This window comes from Bombus affinis, chromosome 10 (genome assembly GCF_024516045.1).
Source record: "Bombus affinis isolate iyBomAffi1 chromosome 10, iyBomAffi1.2, whole genome shotgun sequence".
Lineage (NCBI taxonomy): Eukaryota > Metazoa > Arthropoda > Insecta > Hymenoptera > Apidae > Bombus > Bombus affinis.
Genome location: NC_066353.1, coordinates 852,748 through 880,526, shown reverse-complemented (window position 1 = coordinate 880,526; position 27,779 = coordinate 852,748). Strand labels below are relative to the sequence as shown.

Genomic DNA, 27,779 nt, shown 5'->3' with positions numbered 1-27,779 from the left:
CGCGTTCTTCCCGCAACGTACGACCCTTCTCTATTTGTATCGTAACCTCCCTCGACCTTCCTTTTATCTTCCTCCATGCTTTATCCCTTTTTTTCGCTACCCTCTTTGTGAGCCCCTAGCCTAGTGTCTCTGTTTCCGCGTACCTTCTCTTTCCTCCCCCATTTTCCTACTTTTATCCCTCATTCTATCCCTTTTACTCTTTGCTATTTTCCAACCCTCTCTTCTCATCTTTATTCCTCTTTGTTCATCGCGTTAGCTAGCCTCTATCCTCGCCTGGAGCTCTTCGACTATCGTTTCTAGTCGACGTTTCGTAGCCTCTTCCTGTTTCTGCATACACCGGTATATGCGATATTTCTGTCCTCGTTTTGAGAATCATATATATGTACGTTGTCTCTGTCACACAGAGTTTCTCTCGTCCGTTCATTCAGCACACAACATGCTTCGTCGTTTTTAGATCCTCGTCTCGTTTTCACCTTCGTCGCTTCTCGCTGTTTGAACGCAGTTTTCAGTACTGCCGCTGTTTCCCTTGATCTCTCCCTTTGTGTCGCGTTCCTCCGCGTTTGCTCTCCCATCCTCCTCTTGGTACCTATACGTGCACACGTGTATGGATATATGCGCGTTTTTTTTGCGGCTGCAGGTATCTAATGTTTCATCCACTTTTCGGTTCTTCGTTCTTTCATCCGTTCTATGCTGTTCTGCTTTGGCTATACTTTTCTATCCTGTGTTTTATTTACTGGAAGTGTTCGTGATAGGTATTAGAGATTATTTAGAAATCTTATACAATTTATATGCGTTTTTAAGATCCTCGAGAATTTTTAAATCGCTGTTAAGGAATTTAATAATCATAAAACTTGTAGGAAAATTTCGTCTTTTACTTTTTTTTTCAGAATTTATGGAGAAGGTAGAAATCGAAGGAACTTTTAAAATTTTTGAGGAATTTTTAAGAATTGATAATTTGCTAATTTTTATATCGAAAAGAGTATTCTTTTTAAACTGTTTCATCTGTGTGGTATTAGTACGTACTTTCTTGCATCATAAAAATTACTAATTACTTCAAAAATTCTATTCTAATTTTATCGCTGTAATTAGTTTTCAATTGGCCTAAATTATCAACTTTGGAAGGAATGTTGAATTTTCAATTTCTAATACTAAATTAGCCCGTATTATTTGAGGTAACATTGTTTCTTCAACTCGCGATACTTGCGCTGCCATTTCCATTTCAAGTTGCAACCTTTTTCTACTTGTATGTCGCGGTCGGTCCGTTTCCATCAGCATCACTGTCTATACTTTTCGCTTATCCTTCCTTTACCTAGCTGCCATTCTCTTTCGCGTTTCTCCCGGCCGTCTACCTCGTCATAGGTTTTCTGTCACTTTTCTATCTCCCGTGTCGCGTTCCTTTGCGTTTTGCCCCCGATATCTTTCTATTCCTGTCGTAACAGCAACTTTGTCACGTTTCCTCTTAATTCGCAATTCTTCTCGGCCCCTTTCTTCTCTTTCCTTCTTCCACCTCTCTTTCCTCTTTCGCTGCTGTAAACGATGCTTTATCATCTCCAATTTTCTATCTTGTATCTCCTCTATGGGCGCTGTTTTTCTTATATATCTTTTTCTTTTTATATCCCTTTTTTAACACACATTTTTTTTTAAATTCATTTTTTCTTTAGGATGACAAACGGTCCTCTTTATTTTCTTGATCCTTGCTTCCAATTTTTGCTGCTGATTCGCTGTAATAAATCGTCTAATGTGTTTTCATCTCCTGCTACCACTTCAAACTTTTTTGTTTTTCAGATCATTTTTTTCATTTCTTCCGTTTCTTTCCTCCAACTATTTGTCCCTGTTTGCCGGATTCATTTTATCCCCTCCTTTCCGTTGAATGTTTACAAACAACTAAATCATATAGCTCGAAGCTTTCCATCATCGTTTTAGCAGGAAATTCTATTTTACAAGCTCTTACACTTTGTATCAACATCTTGCTTTGCATTTGAATTCCTTCTCGTGCTCCGGTCTTCCCCCCGCTTCTCCGTGTTGTATCCCCCGGATCATAAGCTTATCTACCCTCAACCCACTTTCACCCCGTGGATTTCCTACATTTCCATTTCCTACCGTTTTCTCCTTTAGTTCACCTTTTTGCGTCTCTCTCGCGTTTATTGCCTTTCGATAACTTCTATGTTTGTTTTTTCAGTTTCGCTTCTCTTTTCAGATCTACTTCATCTTTATCTCTTCTCCATGTTCTGCTCCATCGTCCCCCTTCAACAGTCTGTTTCGCTTCCACGGATCGTCCCTGCCCTTCGACAATCCCTATCTTCATCTCTCGTCCATTCCTCCTACGCCACTCAGGAGCTCCCATCTCTTTCCGTTTTTAATTTCATCCCTCTCCCTCCTTTAGAGAGTATCCGTGTTTCTTTCTTTCCGCCTCTTCTCCTCTCCAATTTCAGTCATCTTTCTCCCCTCTACGATATCTATCTTTCTCTTTTTCCCTGTTCCATCTCGCTTTTTCCTCTCCTCCTCCCGGCAAACTTTATCTGCGTCTCTTTCCCTCGTTTCACCCTTCTATCCTCGTTTTACTCTCCCTGTACCCCTTTTAACATTTTCTTTTTCCCTCGCACTCCCACGTACCTTTCAACATACCTTTCTCTTTCTCCCTTTCATACCACCCCTGTATTTCCCCTTTCGCTCCTCTTTTCATCCTTCGTAGTATTTTTCTTTCTCTTTTCAGATCCTGCTTTCTACGGAGAATAGAAAGAGAGAGAGAGAGAATTACAAGCGAGAAAGACGGAGGCCAAATTAAACAGAGGAAGATGGACAAACAGAGAGGGAGCGAGGTAAATGTCATTCCCCTCCTTCGTAGACACCATCCCTCGCCCCCTTGCGTGGCAACAGCTTCCATCCTTCTCCCTCTCCGTCTGCGGCACGACTCCCTGGCAAGGTGGCGGTCCAGCGCGCACGGCCTATCAGCCGTACGGGATGCTGCGAGTCCGGAGTACTAGATTCAGTCGTACGCTTGGCTCCCTCCTGTCGCCGTCGTTGTGTTCGCGTACGCTCTTCTCGCGCACGATCCTCGTTAAAAGCGTCCGCGTGTCGCGACCACCAGCCAATCTTCCACCGACCCATCCGTCACGCGTCTTCACGTCTTCGTCCCTTCTCCACGTCTACCCCCGCGTCGCGCCTGTGTGCTTTCCACGCGTCTACGTTTTCTCTGTTCGTCGACCCCTTTCTGAACCGGCAACCTTTTTGGTCGTCGTTTCACGTAAACGAAAAAACGAGACACAACGTCGATCTCCGTCCAAGGAGATCCGATTCCTAGTATCCAGCTGGAAATCGAAGCGGAGTCAGCAGTATGGGGATTCTCACGTGAGAGGCGTGTTCCGGGGTAAGTCGCCATAACATCTTCCTCCTTTCGTTCGAGAAACCAGCCACGTTTTTCCTTCGCTTTGCTTCATTCGCGTTTGTTTTCCTGGGGAGAAAAACTGATTTTTCGTGTATCTTTTTCCTCTGTCGAAGCTGGGGAAATTCGAATTTGTTATTCGTTTAATGTATTTTGCTGGTTCTTAAGAATTGCCTGTGGGAAGAAAATGCAGACTTCTTTCCTTGAGGTTTGTCTCAGGAAAAGGAAACGTAATTTCTAAATCATTTTTTCTTTTATGCTTCTTGTCGAACATTATTTATTTGTTGTATCTTCGATTTCTTATAAGCTGCTTCAGGGAAGAAAAACGTAATCTTTGATCTATTCTTTCTTTCTCTTTTCAACAGAAAAATTGATAGGCATGTCCTTTACCTACGTGTTTGGTTTTTGGAAAGAAGAAAGATCTAAAGATCTACAAGCTTTTAGAATAAGTTTTCTTTCTTTTCATTTCTTGATTAAATATTTAGTAGAAGAGTTTTGAGACTATTGGTTTTCGTAAAAGAGAAAATGTGAAAGTATATGTGATTCAAAGATTAAGTGCGGTAGTAAACGTGTTTTGAATGGATCAGAATAGATAGATGTACAGGGTAACTCAGGAACAATTCTTTAAGAGTAAACAATAGCTATTTGGCTTATTTGGATCTAAGAATGAAACCTAACTATTTATTAAGTATTATTTAATCATCCTGTAAGCTTGGAGCAAAAATTCGTTGCTTTGATTGACTTTCCGTTTGACACTTCCATCGGTGTTGGTTGAACGGTTAAACAGTTTTCTTTGGGAAAACAAACAGCGCTGCAAATGAGGCGCTTCGTCCTTTGTCACGTCGCTTCACCGAGGAGTGCTATAATCGTCCTTTGTTATTGTCCTCCTCTGTCATATATGAAATGGCATTGTAATGAAAACATATCAGGACGTGGACAGTAGAATAGAATGCAAGCTGAGAGATTAATTCTACTTACTAAATTAGTAAACGGAAATTTTAATTAAAACGGAATTTTCTTATATTCAGTGTGGAATTTAAAATGTATAAGATATAAGTACGAGATAAATACTAGAGAAGATACAAGAAGAAAATTAGTACAAGTCTTTTATAAATTTTCTTATGAATATATTACAGCTAGTGCGTAATGTATTTTAATGTTATCCGGTAATGTATTCTAATGCTTGAAAGAATTCAGATTTCTGTAATACTTAAGTTAACTTAATCCGCAATTTATTTTAATCAAAGATTTTGTTTTTTCTGTTTGTTCTCAGATACTCCGATATAGTTCTTTCTATGAACTAGTCTCGATTTAGTATATCGTAAACAAATTACAGTATATCTTCTACTTTTTTTTCTTACCCTCAATGATCTTCAACAATCTTTCGAAGAACCATCGCTCAATTAAAATTCATAGTATTTGTCTAAAATTTATTTCAAAATATTATTTTGTTCTACTATTTTTATAACAAAATTTTCTTCTATAACGAATAATTGTACAAATTTATGTACCAAGTAACATTCTACGATGCGATACGATAAACAATTTCTACTCTTCTCTCCTCCCTGTTCTCTTCTTTATTCCTTCGATTGAAAGGTGGCTTCAATTGAGGATATCCTGCGGTGAAAATGTTAAAGCGATCGAGCCAGCCTATCGAGAAAATTTCTTCTTCGAATAGAAGAACAAACCGAGCAACTTCTTAAACTCGTTTCCCCTCTGAGTCTCTGAGCCATTTAACCCTTGGTTCTTGCATTTTTTCCACCTCTTCCTCTTCTCTTTCTTCTACGTTTATTCTTCCCTTTTTTATACATATTCATTTTCTTCGTCTTTTCCATATGCCTCCTCTCTTTTTTTTTAAATCTCTTCAGAAACGATTCGCGGTCTACAGAGTCTCTAAAATGTCCTTTCATCCATTTCAATTCACCCGACGTAGTTTTCTACAAATTTATAACGAGCCGCGCGCGCTATTTATTCTTGTCTCGGCCCGGCAACGTTCTGCTCGTTAATTTTTCTCTTCCCCCCGTTCCATCTTCCTCTTTCCTACTCGCTTTTTTTACTTGCTTCATCCTTACCTCCCCCTCCTTTCGTTACACTTAATTAGTAAGCAATTTCAGTAACGAACCAGCCTTTGTGGGCCGCGGGACAATTACTCGCGTTCCGTTTCACGCGGTATCGCGCGCTTCATCGTGTGCTTCCCTTTTCCGCTTATTTCTATTTTTTTCTTATTCCTTCTTCCCTCTTGTAATTTTTCCATACTTTGAATATTTAGGTTATATATATATATATATATTTGGATTTATTTTTAACTGAAGTATTTATTTGCATTTTGATTAATATCCCCGTGTACTAATTTACTAAGTAGAATTAGTTCACAGGCTGTAGCCTATTCTTCTGTCCGAGTTCTGATACATTTAAATGACTGTTTCATGGAAAGTTTTCCTCTTATTTCGTCTTTTCCCTTATCTCTTCCGTTTGCTTGGAATTTTTCGATACTTTAGTTATTTAGGTTTATAGTTCCATTTGCCGTTTTATCTTGAAATTGATCTTTGTTTTGTTCTGCTCCCGTTTCTTTTTATATATATATAATTTTAGTGATCTACGTCAGATATTTCATTCTGATAAATAAATTTTGTAGGAAATACCGATAATCCATGTGATAGGAAATATGTTAATACTGCACTATTTTACCAGAATAATATCAAAAATGCTAGTTTATGTTACGAATGTAAAATTATTTAGAATAAAAATTAATGCGATCTAAATGATCCATGTATGTATACCAGATAAATATTATCATCAAATATATTAGCATCTTACTAAAAAAAGCATAATACAGAAAATTTAAAAAGGCATGAAAATGAAATAGAACAAAATTTTGAAAAAGTACTGACAAAAAAAGTAATTCTGTTTATTTATTTTTTGTATTGCTTTCGTCTGGCTATGATGGTGGATCGAAAAAAAATGTTTATAAACAGTCAGTAGAAACCAATTGGTTGCGACCAACGCGTAAATTTATCGATTCTCGGTTAAGGTATTTACCCAGCTTAATGCGATGTTTCTGATTGGTCAGAACATGCAAATACCAGATGTGTTCGTTTTAATTGGTTTCACCAACAAATACTATGGAAAGAGGTGGAAAAGTAAGAAAGATGACGCAAAAAGGAAAGAAACAAGAAACGAATCTTGATAACCCGCTTAATGAAACGACTGCTTAATGTTTCTTTCCTAATAGAAACGGCTATTAAGAACTTTAATTTTACGCCAATTAACCCATCTAGCACCAACTTGATTTTCCTCTAAATTTAATTCGATATTTATCCAAACCTTATACTCCATTAAAACTATGATAAATATTGAGTTAATTTATGTAATTATGTTTCAATCATCGTTTGATATTGTATTTTATTTGTTTATTCATATTCAATATTTATTATTATTTAGTATTATTTATATTATTATTTATATTATTATTATTTAGTTAAATTTCTATATTTTTAGTAATCTTATATTTTATACATTTGAATAAGAATCCCATAGATAAAGTATAGTTACAAGTAAGCAATTGTTTATCGATTATTAATTAGCAGTATATTTTCCCTTATTATCTATACAATTGTTTCTCATTTCCCTACCAATCTTCCTATTCTTTTTTTATGAAATCTTTATCGTAACGAGTTCTATTGTTACAAACTTATAACTCAAAATAAATAACTAATTACATCGAGTCTCTGTTAAATCTACCTTTATCTATTGTCAGATAATTAAAAAATATATCCTATATATTCGATGAAGTTTCTAATTATAGAATATTTTAACGTTGCGAGTGGAAAAATACGTTTGACGAGCTTAAAATAGAAATTCACTAGTAATATCAGCGCGTTTCAAAATTTCAGACAGTAAAAGCTTTCGAACGCATAAGCAATTAAGAAATGTTCGTAATTATGAAAATTTCTTCAAATTTTGAAGCGAAACCGCTTTTTTACTAGTTTCCGAGTGAAAAGCGCGTATTTCTTCTTTCATGAGAAAAAGGCCGCGATGTCAGCAGTTTAACGAATTCGCCGCGAAACCATCGTGAAACCGTGAAGATGCGTTCTGAACGCTCTTAAGTCTCTTATTACGATTTCCGCGAGGAAAATCGCTGAAAAGCCTCGGATACATGTTTTTACCCTGGGAACGGACGATGGAAGACATGAAACGAGACTTTGAAGGCGGATTTTTGTAATCAAACGACGTTCATGTATAATTAAAACGTTGTAATCGAAACGTTTCATGTATAATGAAAGTATTTAACATAAAAAGGATTGTCATACATTTTGTTTTATTGATCGTGTAAAGTTAAAGCAAAATATTTTCTTTAATTTTATTGCAATAATACGATAAAGAGAATAATATATGAATATCTATTCTTATTACCATTTTATTGAGAAAATATGTATTAACATACTTTAACTAATTCAATTTCGTTTCAGGACAAGAATAAACGCTTGTCAGGACATTGCATTTGAATAATATTGAATGAAAGAATCCAGATATTATCCTAATAGCGTTTTAATTTACATAGTATCATATTTAATCTTATAAAAGTAACACCCTCTCTTGCAATCTTTTCGTCGCTTTTTCCCCTCCTACCAAGCTGTTAACACGCACTTGACCTGTCAACACGGCAAATTCTCCACAAAATCAAACAGCAAAGTTAACGTAAAGAAAAACATACGAAGCAAAATAACCAGTGGAAAATTCTGATAATTACAAGCAGAAACAGGCTAATGAGTAATGTAATACGCATATCGGGAAATGACACAATCAAAGAATATTAGTTTCAAAAAAATACAAAGAATTGCCTCTTTGAACATAATAGCACATCATTCTGTTGAACAAACTTTCCAGCAAGAATCAAATGTCATGTTTCTTCAAGAATGTGATATTATATTGTATAATAAAGCGAACATAAGTAAAGATTTTTTTCCTTCATAGTCACAATTAAACAAAATACTGCTTGGTATAACGATACTAAACCTGCACCATTATTAAAATTTAAAATATGTTAAACACGAAAATATTAAAGCGTGAAACAATAAAATACGAGATTAAGAAATGAAAGCAAAGCCAAATTAAATACTTGACACGGCGAGTGCAAAGAATTCTCGAATGCACGATTGTACGATCGGAAATCGTTGAAAGAACGGTCCGGGAACGAGGGAACAAAAACTCGAATCGCGTGTCACCCCTTCCGAACGGCGCGCTTTGCTGTTCAATCGAGGCGTGCGATTCTTTTATTTTTTTTATTTTCACCTCTATTTTCAGGTGGTCCACGAGAGAAAAAAGGAATCCGAGGAAGGGACGAAAAAGCAAAAAAAAAAAAAAATAGAGGGGGCGACTCGCGGACGAATTAATAATGCCGCGCGAGAGGAGCGCGGAGGATTGGCTGAACTTTACGTGAGTAAAGCGGCGAGCCGGGTCATGACCCGACGACCCATCCATGTCCGATATCTAGGCCACACTTGAATTTTAATCCACGCTGCAATTGCCGCCGCGGTCGATTAGCTCTTCCACCGTTTGCCCGACGAGTTTACCGAGCTTTAACTTTTGCTTCGGAGCTGCCTGCCTGCATGCCTGTCTGTCTGCCTAGCTGGCTGCTTAACGCTGAAAACGATAGCTTGGTGTCCGAATTTTATTGGATAACCCGACACGCGATCAATACGAGGAACGATGCTTGTTCAGGATGCTGAAGATTGGATGGAATGAAAATAGCAGAGGAATTTACAGTAGCTCATCAAAATAATTTTAAAACTTCTTGCTTCTTCTTGGAAGTTTTCCTGAATACGCTACATTGACTCAACTTACCATAGAAAATTTTGTCCATATATTGTGTATGTTATATAAGAGATTTCGAAATTTCATTGGCACTGTAACGAGACGATTATGCTGGTAAAATTTGAAACCAATCAGAAAATGTTTATAAAAGATACAGGATATATATATGCATATATATTTATTAAAAATGTACAGTACAAACAGCTACCTTACATATAATAAGTGTTAAAGTGAATTCTATTGGTTATTGAAATTTATGTATTCTATAATGGATAATTGACTGTTGAAATGTTTTGTGATCAGTGCTAAGAAGCATTTGGTACAAAGAAGATAATATTTACGATTAAAAAATTCGGACACCAAAAATGATATTAATTTATTATTATATTACGTTGTTCGGAAAATTCGTAGCAAAAGTTTACAGAGATTTAAAGGCAATGTATTTTCATAGAATTAGTCTTTGTAAATTTGATCGAATTTGCCGAGATTTTATCGAGACAAGCATTGAGATTGGAATGAAGACAAATTTAATCGAGAATTATTCTATAATTTGTCGGCTTGCAATTTCCTCATCCCAATGGGAATTGTCTCATCAATCTTCACCAAGTTCCCCTGAAATAGGTGTCAATGAGTATCTCGACAGCGTCGATTTGTTCATTTGCAAATCACCAAGGGAGGTCGAGCCGTTTCTGTTCTACAAAGGATCGGGAATGGAAGAACAATTTAGAGTATTACGATTGTTCTGTCGATCGTCGATACTGATCACGAACACTAGAAAATTAGTGTCGAACAGATTCCAGTCTCGAATGCGTCTTTGTTGCGAACGGAAATAAGCCGAACATTGCTTTGACTTGCAATTAGTATACCTATGTTCTCGTCGCTCCTTTAATTAATTACTATCCCTGATCAAAGTGTAAACCAAATGTAAATTCGGAAATGATAATTGCTTGGTGTTTAGAGTTTAGGAAATTCATTGTCGAAAACTATAAACTTTATCTTTTTAAATATTAGATTATTATTTGCATTACGTAATTAAAATATATAATTAAATACTTAGAATTGTTATGCTTAATTATATACAACAGCATATTTCTTCTTTTTGTTTGATCCAGTCGGATGATTCAAAGCCACTTTCTCATTATACGACATTTTTCGTTACATTTATTATATTGGGGAAATTAAGAGCGAAGATTAAGAAATATTTGGCTGTAATTCTTTAACTCCACGAACCTTCCTTTAAAATTTTTTTATTGCTTTCAACAATGAATTCCTTCAAGTAGGAAACCTATTTTATTAAGGAGTTTTTAGCATTTTTTCTTAATGAACATTTCATTATCTGATAGTTATTCATAATAAAAACACTATGATCTTACCGAACACTCTGATATAAAACTAAATAGTAGAGAAGTAATATTTTCCCTAAACAAATCTGATTAATATTATTCCTAGTAAAGAAATCGACCTTGAATATCCAAAATCGTTCATGTTACCAATAGTTTCTAATAAAACTTGTAAGAAAGTTAAGGAAAATATTTTAATTTCGAAATAATTCAGTCACAGGGGATCACACAATAATCCCGGAAGAAGACAGAAGTGAAGCTGCAACGATGGGGGTATACGTGATAGGTTTGATAGGCGTGATCGTATTTTATGTGTTGGTGTTGGGTGTTGGCATTTGGGCAGGTACTGTGAAGAAGAAAAAGTCACGTCATGGCCAAGACGCAATGATATTGGCGGATCGTGGTTTAGGCCCGATCCTCGGTATCTTCACTTTGATCGGTGAGTTTTAAGAACTATTTAAACATTTTTTTAAATATAAATCCATGATGAAATAGATTTTCATTAAATTAATTTGATAAGAATGTTTCTTTCTAAAAAAACTATTACATATATATAGAAGCTATTACAAATGTTGTAAAGTAATTTGTATAATTCAGCTATTTCCATCAAAAATTCAATTAAAATTTGGTTGGCTTACCTCCATAATTGGGATTATCAAAATCTATTATTATTAATCTGTTCCGCGGAATTCAATTCGACGCGAAAATTTCTAGTTGAGATCATTAAACTCTGCTTTCATACTCTACCTGTTCCCATTGAAACTTTAAGCATCCTAACCGTAGATCTATCTGATCAGGATTATACGGAATAATATAATCTACCATTCAGAATCAGAAGTACAAAATCACTCCATTCCTCGCGTATCTCAAACAAAATTTAGAAAACTCAAATATTATTGAAACTCGCAATGAAGTTTCATCTTTATCCAACTTAATCTCCAAAATAATATAAACAAAATGATATCAAACCATTCTATACCTATATAACATACATTATGCATACAGTGGCTCACGAAAGTATTTAAACAATTAATCATGAAAATAAATATATATGATAATATAATATATGATTATTATATTATGTTATACTATATACATCGTATATGGCAATAACACGAATTTCTTTTGCGGGCTGCTACACGTATTGAACCAAAGATCATACAATTAATCGCGAAATATGAACAATCACAGTCTCAAGGATAGCTTTCACTTCCGGAAGAAATCGTCCATCCTTACCTTCTATCATTTGAACGCGTACACGCGATGTTTTATCGAGCAGTGTATAACATCGGGGAATCCCGGCTTTTGTCATCGCGTCAATCGCATTTCTCGTTTATTCCTAGTTCCCTTTTTTGTTCCTCCAGTTTATTTTCTCTTGTTCACGCGTTTTTATTCCATTCTCCGTACATGTACTCCCCATCACCGTCTCCACAAGCGCCCCCTATTTCTCGTTAAGTTACCCCCACCTGTATTATCAGATTGCGTTGAATCCGTTCTAACGTTATGAGAACCCGCGTTTCATTTATACATACATATTCAACCATACTCTATATCCGCGGTAGAAATCATTTTTGCATCCCTCCATTAGCTTAATGAACGCTATGCGGGAAAATATGCCACGGAAAATGCTCCGCTCGGCTATAACTGTCCGTATTATGTTCTTTCTCTTCGCGCTGCTAACCCCCTCCCTCTCTTGACTCAACGAGAGAATGGTAAGAGCATCGGTGGAGGGGATATGCACGCATTTCTGCGGTCGGTCGTTCCGATTGTTCTAGCGACGTTCGGTCAGCTACACTAGGATTTGGGTCGGGTAAAATTCATTTTACACCTGGAATAGCTTTATGTATGTTTTATGGTTGAATTGATAAAGATTGGGTTGTTTGATACCCGATAGAATGGTTTCGATTCTATAAGAATTGATATTTACACGTCCAAATTTCAAATTTAATTCACTTACTAAATTAAAGCAAATATCAAGTCCTAGACGTTGTAAATTAGTGGATACATTTTTGTTCACGCGTTATGAAATATCTTGTAGCTGCTCGAATGCAGTAAATAAAAAATTAACTACTTTTTGCTTATGGAAATTTTAAATGTACACATCGTAATTTATAAATTTAATTCAATCAGCAAATTAAATTAAATATTCTGTTTATTGTACTATCTCTTGTGAACTAATAGATACATATTAGTTTGCGAATTATGAAATAACCTGCATTTCTTCACATGCAATAAATATTGATAAATGAGGGAGTCAACTACCTTCTCCCTTAATATTATATTAAAACAATTCTTATGTAATAATTACGTAACACGGAATAAGATTAGTTTGACCTGATTGAGAAAATAGCCACAATATCGAGCTTTCGATCCCGACAAACAAATATTTACATAAATAACGCAGATAATAATAAACACATATACTTACCATATACTTACACAAATCCTTATACAGTATATAGCCATTTTCACTGAGGAAACAATATTCAAACTGTATATGTATATTCCAACATCTACTCGTAACCTTCTCTAATTTCATCAATAGCAAAAGAAATGTCACTTCCGCCTAGTATAATACAAGGAAGCCTCTAGTGCTCTATTTGCCGAGCTTTCACAGATCACCGGACTTACCCCCTAACATTTTCTCTCGAAAGAGCGATTTCCTGCTTAATCGAAGCCAACTAATCGAGAGAAACCGCGTTCTTTGCTTTTTTTCCACAGCCACGTGGGTTGGCGGCGCCTACGTGAACGGGACCGCTGAATTGATGTTTACCAGAGGATTGGCCTGGTGTCAAGTGCCCTTCGGTTACAGCCTCAGTCTACTGTTCGGTACGCCAATCTCCGGACATTTTCTGCCGGTGATACGCACGCATGTTGTACACTGACTAAGAGCTCTTTCACACGAAGATACATGTATGATGGATACGGATCGTACATTATCGTCTACGGAAGTTCTCGTTAGATACGATATTGTGATACCGATCAGCGGTATCTTTAGTCGATTAACCGCCTTCTTTTTTAAAACTTTCGAGCTATAGGTGAATCGTTTCGTATGGTGATAAATTTAGAAACTGCAGTATAGTTCAATTTGCTCCATTCTCTCTTGTGTTAATTTGTTAGATTACTTTCGTTTCCTAACTAAGAAATAAACGATCGTCACTCAGATATTCTAATAGTATCTCATACAGGATACACGAATCGTCAAGTGAAAGAGTTCTAACTAAATGTAACTAGTGATGAGACTGACACGGTACATGAGTCTTCCACAAGTCAAACTGATCAATTCTACTCTTTTTGTTTATTCCACAATTTTATTTCCTAGATATATTATTAGATCCATGGTTAGCTTTTTCATTTCTTTGAAAGTTCTTCTTAACTTTTTTGAAAGGAATTAATTGATAACGTAATTAATTGATAATCTTCATGCGATGTCTATAGGATTGTAATTTATAAGCTAGTATCGATAGGTACCAACGCAGTATCAGTCCCAACACTAGGTGTAACCTTAACCATTTAACTGCCACGCATCGAAGGGAGCATCATAATAAAGGGGGTGGAAGTAGATCGATGGGAAGGTGATGAAATTGTCAAGGTCGAGGCACTTGATATATTTATCGCTTCTTCTCTCCTTCAATTTACTCAAAGTTCTTCCTTTTATTTTATTTTTTATTTTATTTTTTTATATCTTTTTTCGAACAATTCCGACTGAGAATGACTACGATTCCGTGAAGGTTATATTATATTCAATGTGAGGGTGTCATTGTTGTCGATTCGGTTGGACGTTTGAGGTTTGCTTTAAGAGGGTAGTGTTGATAAGGAGTATGGTAGAAGGGGTGAATATAGTTTCAATGAGTATAGTTTCATGATTTGAAGCAAGATCTTTTTAGTTTGGGGTAAATAGTATTTTTAACGATTATTAAGTATTAATAGAACTTTTTTGATATACAGTGGCTTACGAAAGTATTTGAACACTGACCATTAGAGAACTTTTATATCGACCTTTATAATCGAATCTCATTACACTATTGATGGAATTTCAAAATGTTTCGTATTATAATACACATAATATATTCAAGGACGGATTGATAATATTCCCTTAAAGCCATTACAGCAAACTTCGAGTTACAAATTCCTTATTTGCTAGAAAATATTTGGAATAATTTGAACTAATTCGTTGAACATAATTTGAACAAGTATGATCAAAAAATTTATCAAAACGGAAAAATAATAAAAAGATCGTGAATAAGAAATATCAAAAATATTTTAATATCAGATATTAAAATATACGTGTAATTAGACAGAAATTTTTCATTCACGGAAAATGCGTACAGGAAATTCTCTAACAAATATTTTTTCGATGATCCTGACTAGCAATCGCAGGTCCAATCAAACCGGCACATATAAGCCCAATTTATTTGCACGTCGACGGATGCGCTAGCCACTTTATCACCAATTTTTTGCTGGTACTCCAGAGTAATGGATATCCCTTTTTGCTAACGATGTTTTCCCACACCCTGCTTCTCATCCCATGACCACAGATCCCGAATTTGATTGAACTTCAATTAATCGAAGCTATACATTCGCAACGAGGTTTGCGTTTCACTTAACCGATGCCTCTGCTACCTAATTAAAAGTGCGAATCCATTAAACCCATCTTTTAGCCATTCACTTCCATCTCTTTCACAAAAAACTAATTTTAATCAGTTCTATCAGTATTCTGATTAAAATTTAATTTTAATCAGTTCTATATAAAAATATTTGCACACGATAGTATCTATTATAGTATTTATATACTAATTAATTAGGTTCAAGTGTATTAAATTTCGTATCATCTAACATGTACTTTATATGATTACAAAGTTTTGATACCATGAAAATAAGAATATGTGTAAATACTTCTTGTAGCCACTATTCGTTAATTTAATATCGTGCTACACTTCATCCGGAATCTGTGATTTTTTAAATCATCAATCCTCGAACAACTGGTTCAATTTGATTTTGAAATTTTCAACGATTTGAGAGTTTTTTGATTAGGTATTTTGGTCCTGAATATTTCAAAAGTATGAATGTTTTTTTTTATTGGATGTCCGGATTTTGAAGTTTTCCACAATTTTAGAACTTTTTGATTGAATATCTTGATTTTGGAATTTGAAAGTTTCTTGATTGGAGAGATTGCTTTTGGAGTTTCCAACAATTTGAGGAAATTTTAATCGGACATTTTGATTTTGAAACCAAGGCAGTTAAAGGGTTAATCTCAGAATCGAGGATTGTTAACATGACGAAGAAACGTGACAGGTGCGGTGTTATTTGTACGACCAATGAGGAAAGCGGAGCATGTGACTATGCTGGATCCTTTTCAAGAGAGATATGGCGCCGGGGTCGGAGGACTGTTGTTCCTTCCTGCTCTATGTGGTGATTTGTTCTGGTGTGCTGCGGTGCTGAGAGCATTGGGAAGCTCGTTGGCTGTAGTGGCTGGCGTGGAACCGGAGATCAGCATTGTCGCCTCTGCGCTCTTGGCAGCCGTGTGAGTAAAAAAGAAGCAAATATAGTAAATTCCAAATATCTCATCCAGAAAAGAAATATTATGGGATGTCATTAAGCCACCACCTTTTGAATAAAATATCGCCGTTGAAAGTCGTTTCATTTTTGGATATCACTTCTTGTAATCACAACTTGTTAATAGAATAATATAATTATATAAAATTCTTTACATAATTTATAGATTAACAAATATCTCCTTTTTTATTATTGTTATATTTTGCTTGAATAATTTATCACAGTTTTATATTTTAATCTCTGGAATTCAGAACGTGATAAACAATCTAAGGAAATAATTTATCCGTAATTTTGTACTTGGAATACATCTTGCCAAAAATAAATAAATATCCCGATACTTTTGAGCGATAATAAGCATTCGTTGCCCCGTTTGAAGTAGCATAGTCTGAGAAGTCGAGTTCGATGAAATTCGAAGGTAAACATATCGATGTCATGTGAATTGCAGGTATACCGTATTCGGCGGACTGTATTCCGTCGCATGCACCGATGTATTGCAGTTAGCGTGCATTGTAATCGGCTTGGGAGTGTCTGCTCCATTTTCCGCTCTTCACCCTGCTGTTTCTTTCGAGAAGAACCTAGCTCCGCACGAATGGCTGGGGGAAATTAAGAACGAGGACCTGGGCGAGTGGGTAGATTGTATGCTGTTGTTGGTATTTGGCGGTATACCTTGGCAGGTATTGAATATTCATCGATAGTTCTAATATCGTATACCGTGGTACTCAATATGCAAAGCACTTCCGGCTTTAATGAAATCTTTTGAGAGAAAAGCTTCACGTATACCAAGCATGTAAATTTAAAATTGTTTATGATCGGAAGAAAAAGAATCAATAGTAAAAATATGTTTAAAAATATCTAGAAAATTTTAATCATTGATTTAGTTATATTTATGGAAGTTTACGACGTTTAAAAGACATCCCTTACAGCACTAGAGAAAGATTATTAATATTATTATATCATTGTGCAAGTCGTATTTATTTATTCAATCATTCTAACTTCTGAATCAATCTAACGATTTAATGATCGTACCAACCAATTTTAATGAACGTTTATTTAGGGCTATTTCCAAAGGATCCTAAGTATGCGAAGCACATCAATAGCAACGGCTCTATCGATAGCATCGATGTTTGGCTGCATGATCCTCGCGTTTCCATCAGCTTTAATTGGTGTGGTGGCACGAGCCACTGATTGGTCATCCGTAGAAGGATTTAACAAGAGTATAATAGCACATGATGGGAATGTGTTACCGATTGTTCTTCGATATCTAACGCCGCAGTGGGTCTCCTTTGTCGGTGAGTTGTATCACTGTGGCGACCTAATATCTCGTATAACTTCGCTTCAATAACGAGAATTAGGGACTGCTATCAAGTGTTATAACAGTTATAGGCATCGATATATTTTCGTGAGCTATTGTACGCTTTCTGCTCATTCCATTAAAAAGAAATTGAAAGTATTAATTATAAGAACAATAGTGAAGTAAGAAAAGAATAGCGTTCTGATAAACAACAATCTAGTCTAAAGCTTTACTTGCGCATCGCGTTATTTCTTTGTTCTTGCCTACTTTCTGTCAAAAATAAAAAATGATCAATATTGTGAGATACGCGTAAAATGGAAAAGTTCCTTTTCCTGAGTGATATAGTCATTTAATAACTAGCAATCATTCTTTCATAATTTTTCTGTAGACCTCGTGAAGAAAGCGTTTCTGTGCCTACAACCATTTGACCCTTTTCTACCCTCAAGATAAGCACACTCCCCGTTCCAGGCACACCCTGTACATTAGTCGCTTAAGAAACCGCGAAACAGGTCGAGTGTTTGTAAAGAACAAAATTGAAGAACTGTACAGGAGCGCTCGAAGACTCTGCAAATTCTTATCATCTGACTACAACGTTAAATCTTATCTACCCCAGGCTAGAAAATTAAATTCTAGCAAAAAGAAAGAGAATGTTACTGTTTTAATTCTATTTTATGGTAGAAAAATTACAAAATCTATTAAACTAAATCTTTTACAACGTGTCAAATAACATATTGTTCACGATTGATTTCCAGGTTTGGGCGCCATTTCTGCAGCAGTTATGTCGTCAGCAGATTCAAGTATATTAGCCAGCAGTTCCATGTTCTCCAGGAACGTCTACAGACTCACATTAAGGCCAAAAGTAAATATTAACAAATTTCTGTTAGCGAATTTCATAATTTTACAATTTTTATGAATCTTTTTTTATTCAATCATTTTCATGATTCTTTAAAATATTTCTTTGTTTTGTAAAAAGCGAACATTTAACTGTTTTTTATATCTCTTTTACGTTTAAAGCATTTTTTAGAAAAAAAATAAAAGAAGGAAGAATCTAACAGATTTCAACTTTTTAACTTTACAAAATGTGAAGATTTAAATGCTTCTTGTGTTTCTTTCAAAATTAAACTGTTTTCTACTGGAAGAATCGAAGAAGAAAAAGAAGAGATAGAAGAAGAAGAAAAATTCTAATTATTTTATTCCATTACAGGCAACCGAGAGGGAACTGAATTGGATACTCCGGATATCTGTTGTCATAATCACAGTACTGTCGACTTTAATAGCACTCACGGTGGACAGCGTTTATTATCTATCGTGAGTAGTAACAGAAACGCTCGATTTAATTGTTTTGTTGACTCGTTCACCGTCGACAACTAAGCAGACCAACTAATTAATTCTGTTGCCTCCTCTGTTTTAAAGGTACTTGAGCTCTGATCTGGTTTATGTGGTGCTCTTCCCGCAATTATTAACCGTTATCCATTGGCCCTCTCTGGTCGACACTTATGGATGTCTCGCGGGTTACTTCGTGGCCATTGTTTTACGTCTTTGTGGTAATAATCATAAAAAATCATAAAAATCATAAAAATATCATAAAGGATATTTATTATTTAAAAAAACACAAAACACAGGAAAAGAGACATGATAAATCTGGCATGTTAATTTTCTGGTTTTAGCGCCACTCCGTGACTAGACAGATACATTTTAGTAGTATAAAATAAAAATGAAAAGAATCTATTAGGTTTAGTCAAAGGTTTAAGTTTAATTGCTGAGACAATAGATCATAGAATAATCATAAAACAATTTTTATAAACGTACATTACAAATTTGATGGGAAGAATGTTTCTCTAAAGAAACAATCTTTGTAAATTATAAAGTAAAGTAAAGTATATTATTAGCCCATAAAGTATTTTTTTAACTTAATATTCATTTTGAAAAGATTTTATAACTATGTTTCAGGCGGAGAAAGAGGATTGGGCGTGCCAGCTCTCATCGAATACCCTTTCTACGACACGGAAACGCAATCACAAAAATTCCCATTTCGCACTGGTGCCATGATCGTGGCTCTATTTACCCAGCTCATCACCAGTTTCTTTACAAGAAATTTTCTTGGTAAAGGTTATTTTCCCCGATGTTGCGATGTTCTTAGTGTATATTCGCCTGGGAAATCGAAAGACCAATCTGGGGTTGTACAGAGCAGCTCTGGTGCCGCTCTAATGGATACTTCCTCTGTCAATGTGAGTCTTTCAAATCCTCAGTATCATTACAATGATATTTTATATATACATTTTAGACACGAAAATGCAACAGTTACTAAATGTCTAACAATTAACTTGAAAAATAAACCCCAAACGACATTTTTGTACATGCACATTTCTCATCGTTTTAATATCTAGAATCGACCCTATAAATATATCTCACATATCTTGTGATATCCCATATGTCTTAAAAGAATACAAATTACCCTAAAACCTTCATCTGGCCAGAAATCCACCTCTGGAATGGACTCGTGTGATGGGATCGGACCCGGCAGCTATGACGACGACCGCACTACTTCCAATTCAGTGGAAGACATGACTGATCGGGGAGACAGTGGGACCATAGCCACCGATTCTTACGAAAAAGACACTACCAAGGTCAACAGCGTCGGATCAGCCGTTCAAAAAGCAAACCAAAGCCTTCAACACCTTCAAACCTTAAGAAACACAATCCATACGAGCTCGATCAGCGGTAGACACACTCCAACTCCCAATCAGTACGCCCCTATACAGAGCAACGAAGTGTCCAGAGGCCAAATATTAGGTGTAAGAAACCTAAGGGGTTCCATGGGTCAAATGCTCTTACCAACTGATCGACCAACTATACCTCCAAATAACAATGCAAGCATAGTGAATGTGCCAACGAATCCCACTGTAGCTAACCCTATGACTCCGGGTCCTCATTACACCAAATCTAATGATGGATCTTTGTTAAACGATAAAGCGAGAGAAAACGAGAGGATCAGTATCGTGGACAGAGGAAACACGGAATTCAGTGTCCCAGATAATATGTTAACTACCATCAACGTTAAGAAGAACGTGAAGGGTGTGAAGCTGGTTGGTATGGAGGGTGGCACCTTGAGGAGACCATCGTTACAGGTGAGCGAGCTCGGCGTCACCTCCTTGTGAATTTAATAATTTTTTTTTTTCATCATAGTAGAACCTCGTTTTATTCGCACTTCGTTTATACGAAAAGGTTAATGTTCAGTTTCAGGTATATGAACTTACACTTGAGTCGTCTTGCATAATGATGTACTAGATAATAATATTAGTGAATTGGTAAGTTTGACAAGTATAAAATCGTAAACTTCCTTTTTATAATTTTAGAGTTTTATGACAAATAGGATGATTAGTTGGCTTGTAATTTGTAAAATGTGTACACATATAAAGGTTTATTTGATTTGTTTCAAACTTGTCGTTATTATGCAAGGGAATCGGTGCTGACAATTTGTTGTTTGTAAAATACTAATAATAGTAGTCTAATTAAAGGACTTGCAGTAATATTGGTTGACTATGAATTCATAGCACGATTGAAAAAGTAATTTGGTTTTGATTAATTTTGTGTTAATTTTGTTAATTTGGAACATTAGCTTCTATTATCTAAACTAATAAGAAGAGATGAAGATAATAGCTAGCGAACTTCCACTCAAAACTTTTCGGTTACCTAAATTATCTTATTCCTCGACCTGTACGAATAGACGAGATTCTACTATATCTAAATCCTTGGTTTTGTGTCTATAACAGAGCTATATTGATTTTGTGTTGTTGTTTAATTAAACGTTTCATTAAAATGAAATTTATTTTAAGTAGTTTACCTGTAGTTGTTCCCGTCCGCTGGATGCCAGAGAAGAACGATTTCTGAGTTTTGCGAAACCCTTCCTGATTTTTCTTCGGTTTTTATTTGGTAGCGTTTGAATTTGGTAGATTACGCTAAATAATGGGAGGGTAAGGTTTGACGTGAGGTGTCTTTAGGGCACTTTTTCACCGACACCGTCGGTGGAGCTTGTCCACATTTTGGATAGGAGACAGAGCAGTAGTTCGTACGGACCTGGATCACTTTCTCCCGTTCCTATGGGAGTAGAGGCGTGCAAAACCCATGGGACAGCGTTAGAGGGACAGGGTGGAAATGAACATTGCAGAATCAAAAGGGGCATCGTCAGGCATCATAGGTATCTATAATTGACAAATTATTATATTCATCGATATTTCATTAATGCTCATTAATAGCGAACGGCTTTGATTTATTTTATTTGTCAATATTCATTAGCAATTAGTAATTTCATTTGATTATATAGGATCTATAATATCATTTTCTAGTAGCGAATAGTTTATTGTTATATAGAGAATTGGTTGGTGCGCATTATTTGATGCTTATGTGGATAAATTTTCACAGCTTTGGAAAGTTCGTTCATTTATTTGATCCAAATTCTTTACTATATAAAATTTTAATTTTTATAAAAAATTTAATAAAAACGTGCTTTTGCAATGCTGGTATTAAATGATGCAATTATAAGCATTTATATTTTTTTATACTATCTATCTTATATTTGTTCACTGCTGCTAACATTGGTATTTTTATATTTCTCAAAATATACAGTGACTGCAAAACGTATTTGCACATACTCTTATTTTCCAGTGAAACAGTTTTTTATCAGATTCTACATTTAATTTTTATAGTAAATGATAACAAATGTAATATACTTAGACTAAATTAGTTATTACCTAAGCACTACATTAAATACAATGATCTGCAAATACTCTCTGTGGCCAGTGTAATACAAAAAGGCAAACAAATTTATTATATAATCTTACAAAAGATAAAAATTTATTTGCAATATCTATTACAAAACTATATGAAACTTCGCGTAGCATCTCATAAAGAACGAATGAAAATTTTCACATGATTCCTCGATCTTTGAACATCCTCTCCGATCGTACGTTCAAACGTTTGCGCAGCTTCAATGACACTGGAGACCGAGCATTGACGACGTTGGCCAGACAGCCAACGTATCCATCGATGCCTTTGCGTCCTGAAGACTGTCGCATGACTCTGGCGAAGAAAGATAGAAGGACGTCGACAATCGCGCGACACGGTTCCGTGACGACTGAAAAGGAGCTGAGCGGTTGCACGACCGGACTCGTCGTTTGTAGTCCTACTTACAACATGTACAGCTCGGCTGTGAAGAATTCCAACTACTTCGTGACTGACGACGAAGCGGTCAGCAGGTTTTAAATTTGAAGGAAGACGTATATTCGAAGGAAGCGATATAACGAGCTTGTAAAGTAAAAACGTGAAATAGGATCACCACGCCCAGGCTGGCCAAGAATCATAATGGTATAACTTAGTCCACCGTTATTTTTCATGAGCTAGTGTTCTACGTTTATTATTGTAAGGAAATAATTATGTTTTTTCAAGTCATGAAAAAATACCATGTGACAAAGAGTAAAGTTAGAACCTGATTTAAAGGTATAATAAGAACTGAAATACGTAACTAAATTCAAATTCTCACCTGATTTTCATCTTGCTAATTGATCTAGCCGCAGCTAGGGTCGTACACTAATTTTTATCATTGTTAACAATTCAGTAATGAATCAAAAAATTGGTGCTTTTAAGATATAATTTTGAAATGATTTACCGACTTTGTCATATCGCTTCCTTTAGATATGCAATAAGAACGACGAGCCAAAACGAGAGGACAATCGAATTTCGCCTGACCAAGTCACAAGGCCGATCGCGTCTTTTTACGATCCTATCTTTTTTTTCTCTCGAATCATCGTACAACTACCACTGCCCAACTTTTATGACTTTTTTAGGAAATACTTGTTTTTTATGGAAAGGGCAAGGAAATGCTTTCCTTAGCGCGTAGATAGATCTCTGGTCCCATTCATTCGCTTCATCGAACAGATCGTCCAATTTTGATATAACGTCGTTTGTGGTAATAAAGAAATTAGTCGTGATGAAAAATGCTGTTTGCGAAGATTATGTCTCGCAATAATTTGCAATGACTTTCAAGACTTTATAGTAAGTTTCGAAAGAGTTGCAAGAAATATTTGAAACTTTAAACTATATATTTTTCGCTGACAGTATTTTTAATATATTAAAATTTCCTTAATCACATCGCTTCAATTGTTTGATGACGGACAAAACAAGATTGTAGTCGAGACCGCAGACGATTCGTCCACTAAAATTGATCCCTAAAAACGTCAAGCTAGCGGTAAGATTTCAGCCAGCGATCGATCAGAAATTCGTAGACCTTAGATAAAAGCGAGACATGTTTCAAATGACGCTGCCCCTCTTGTAAGATAATTTAGTTAATCCACGTCGGCATTGTACTTTACGAACTTCGTGATCGAACATTTCGATTCATCACAAACGCGTTTCAAAAGATGACTATGATCTTATTTTTCGTCATTGCTGTACTTAATCTATCACTCAGGAATATAGCTTACCTTTTATCGTTGATTTTATCAGATTCATCAGACGAACGTGAAAACAACCATACTTTTCGATTTTATATTTACACTATAGGGAACATCCCATAAAACTTGTAATCTTTATATCTCATCCTCACTCACCAGGGATCTCCTCTCACCTTTTCACGGATCTCTTTACGTATGACTGATAAATAAGAAAACACAAAGACCTCTAATCGCACAGTTTCGGAGCAACAAATCGTTCAATAGTTGCTATAATCCAAGAATTACTGTGCATTTCTGACGTGTATCATTTGTTTCTGTAATCCAATGAAAGACTAAAACTGTATCTCTCCGTCAAGCTATTTATATACCTTTTTGAAATTCCAAAACGCCTTATGTGATTCACAACATTCTCCCTACTTGGAGTCAAAGTATCTAAACGAATTTGGTCCGAAACGAGTTTTCGACGGTTTCGAGTATTTTTGGTATACGAGCGATAATTTAAAATAATTACTGAATGTTGAAATACAACATGCATTAGTGTCTGATGGAGAAAAAGTTCAAAAAGATTATTCTCGAAAAAATACAGTTCTAGTCACCCAGGTGTTTACTAGTCGTTAAAAATCCCCTTTTCAGACTGATTCAACCAGAGGAACCAAGTAACCCGTTTACGAAGCGATTAATTTTTGTACAAAAGAACATGATCATCATCTTTTTTGCGTGACTTTGTATAGATAGAGCGATTGATACGTTGAGGACCTTTGGCCAGTTCGTGTATGAAGGGAAAGGAAAGAGGGGAACCTTCGAGAAACACGATTATGCATTTAGATAATTACAGTAAGAGGTAGTTAATAGACGATTTAGCTGATAATACGGTGAGAATTGGGGCACGCAGCTCCATCACTTCTGATGTCCAGTTCGAAAAGGAGGAAAGAGGAGGAGCGTGAGGAGCAGTATAACTGTGAGAAATAGAGGCAGCAGCATGAGCTTCGCTACTCGAAGCCATTTCGGTTTCGTTTCCAGCGTAAAGAAAAATTTCAAGTTTCGATATACAAGGGCTACAACAAGTATACGTATACCATTGTACTTATAGCGTTTACGTACTAATTAATTAGATCCATGTATATTAAATTTCGTATCATTTAGTAGTACTTGCGTATGATTACAAAAATTTGATACTATGAAAATGAAATGTAGGACCTGATAAAAGAACGCATTGGGAAATAAGGATGCGTGCCAATACTTTCGGTAGCCACTGTATATACATCTCTTTCTGAACCGCTAAAAGTTATCATCGAAGGAAATCACTATCACAAATGAAATTTTATAGTAGAATATATCGTTATTTTAGAAATCACTGAAGTCGAACAAATGCAATTAGATGTTTTATTCCTATTCGGCATTAAATTAAAGATAGGAAAGATATTTTTATTTGCAGCCGTTACAAATAATATTGCTATTGGATGGTATTATTGGAGGACGATATTATTCATTAAAACAAAATTCGCATGATGATTCGCGGAAATTCATGAACATCTACATAGATCAATTTGAAATTCCAACATTATATGTCAATTAAATTTCTACTTTAATGTCTAAATATACATACATATGTATATAGGTACACCCTTAAATTTTCTGCAATTCTACAGTTCTGCATCTGTATAAATCTGTCCTGAATTTTTACTAAATTTTAGAATTTTTTGCGATTTCTGTATATTTGTATCACTATATAGACATACGAATTCTTAAATTCCTTAATTTATCTTCACATTACTGAAAAGCTGTATTTCGAATTAATCGTCTACATAAAAAGAAAGAGAAAAGGAAACGTTATTTTTCTCTTAGCCGGAAACGGGTCAGGGATTGGGTAGGGAGAGGGGAAAGGGGTATGTCAAGGGTTTCCGTTGCTCAACCTACTTTTTCGTACTCGTGAGGGAAGGTTAAGCTGCTGGATATAGAACGTCCAATGTATTACGTGCAAATTTATGATATTCCGACGACGAAGAATAACGATATTTTTCCACCGATTATACGTCTAGTCTTGTAGGATTAATAAACCGTAAACTGTAGTTGTACAATTATATATATATATATTATATATATTACATATGTATATATATTATATATATATACATACACATGGAGGTTTCTCTCTATATTATAACCAATGTAACGCTAGCGAGAATTACAATGGTACAGAACCTCTGTTGGCTCAATACCATATGCGGCAAACAAACAATTTTTCGTAGAATAAACAATCACCCAACACGCTTCCAGTCCTTTGCACGGTACCGTGTAATATCATGCTATTTTTCTTAAGAAATTGTAAGACGTAGAAACCTGTTTAATTATCGTATTGCTTGGAGAGCGAAGCGATAATTAAAGCGGTTCCATGACTAACTTCTATAGAAATTTTGCTATTTTATATCAATTATTATATTATTTACAGGAAGGAAATACTTATTGTGTGATTAATTTCATTCACTAGTTTCATACAGATTGGTCTTAATTGAGGTTCTAATGCAGAGAAAAATGTAAGTGGAAGAAGTAGTTAAGTAGATTATTGGTCAGACCAAATAGTAGTACATACTTACATATTATAAGCAAGAAATGGATCAAACCATTGAAACTGAACTATCGAAAACTGTGAGAATTGAATATAATTTTCTCATATCTAAAATTTTAAAAAATTTCAAATTTGAAGTCCAAAATTAAACAGATATCGAACGATAATTTTCCTCTTCCTGATACTTATATGCTAGTCTGCAATAGAATCTTAATTGAATTCTTCTAGTATGTAATTTATTTCTATAACATTTCATAATATACCTTTTCATTTCCTAATTTTTTTCCAAAATTTTCATCCTTTTCATTGAAAATTGTAATATAATTCGTTATTTTAACATATTTTTTACTTATCCTTATTTATTTTTCCTTACGTCTATTATTTCTTTCTTCGCTTAGAACGTCAATTTCCGTACTTTTGTAAAATCGATGATTAGAAGCTTACAAGCGCGAGATAAACGTCGAAGACCTATATCAGTATTATTAAAACGTACGAAAGAGGATTCGAAGGTTAACGATCGATTCCTGGAGGATAGCCTCGTGAAAGGCCACTGCGGTCTTTCGTAGTGAACTTAATCGTTAAGGCAGAATTATTTATAGTACACTATTCACGCTATGTATTTGTGATCTTCCAAGATACATAGGGTATTATTACGATTTCGCTTTATTTTTTCAATTTCATCATTTAAATTTTAATTTCTTAAATTTAAGTTATTAATATCAAATTAGCTCAAATAATATTTAATAAATTTCAACGATCATTTTATCAATCTTGATATTATTAAAATTTTCTTTAGTTTTTATTATTAATTTATGCTCTTTAATTAGTTCTTATTATTTAAAATGTTCTATAATCAGTAACATTATTAAAATTTTTATAAAAAATTTTTCGTAGATGTAGTTCAATTGAAAATTAATAATCTGCAATTCAAATCTGCTACAATAGGTTCTTTTCTTTTATAAGATTTTCAAATACATAGTTAAGATATAGTGAGTAGCCTTCCTCCTTTCTTGTTTAAGGTTCAAGTACATTTCCCATTAACATATAGCTTTATATCATGTATCGTCATGTACTGAACTGTAAAACGAGTACGAGAAACATTTCTTTCGAGTTGAGGACACAACAAATGTTTGTGTTGAAACGTGAATCACGTGCCAAATTGTAGGATAAATGAAGGTGTATTACACACAACGCTCGTGATACCGATACACGAGCGATTATATAGGCTTACCTTAATTTAAGAACCGTTTATTACGATACGATCATCCCGATTCCAAGCCTTATTGGGCATAATTAAACAGTTATTTAACTTAAACACTTAATTCCATCTCTATCGAAAAAAATAAATTTCTATACATCTTTATATGAGACAAAATTTCAA

General features: G+C 35.0%; 2 protein-coding genes across 3 annotated transcripts in view; both read left to right on the top strand.

Moving 5' to 3' along the window:
• Positions 1-3,370, top strand: part of LOC126921214 (caspase-1-like) — a 12,845-nt gene extending 9,475 nt beyond the window's left edge. The window contains exon 6 of the mRNA XM_050732570.1: positions 2,714-3,370. The gene's annotated coding sequence lies outside the window, so the exon portion shown is untranslated. The remainder of the gene's footprint in view (positions 1-2,713) is intronic.
• Positions 2,995-27,761, top strand: LOC126921199 (high-affinity choline transporter 1-like). Of its 2 annotated transcripts, XM_050732529.1 has the most exons (14): positions 2,995-3,367; positions 8,687-8,818; positions 10,751-10,975; positions 13,258-13,365; positions 15,832-16,060; positions 16,538-16,766; positions 17,147-17,381; positions 18,136-18,242; positions 18,588-18,691; positions 18,797-18,927; positions 19,334-19,611; positions 19,861-20,511; positions 21,385-21,581; positions 22,369-27,761. In XM_050732529.1, the coding sequence occupies exons 3-14, from the start codon at positions 10,804-10,806 to the stop codon at positions 22,643-22,645; spliced, it is 2,718 nt and encodes a 905-aa protein (XP_050588486.1). In that variant the 5' UTR covers positions 2,995-3,367; positions 8,687-8,818; positions 10,751-10,803; the 3' UTR covers positions 22,646-27,761. The 2 variants fall into 2 exon arrangements, with proteins under 2 accessions (XP_050588486.1, XP_050588487.1); XM_050732530.1 differs by lacking the exons at positions 21,385-21,581; positions 22,369-27,761 and adding an exon at positions 20,621-21,221 and having other exon boundaries at positions 2,999-3,367.
• The last annotated feature ends 18 nt before the right edge of the window (positions 27,762-27,779 follow it).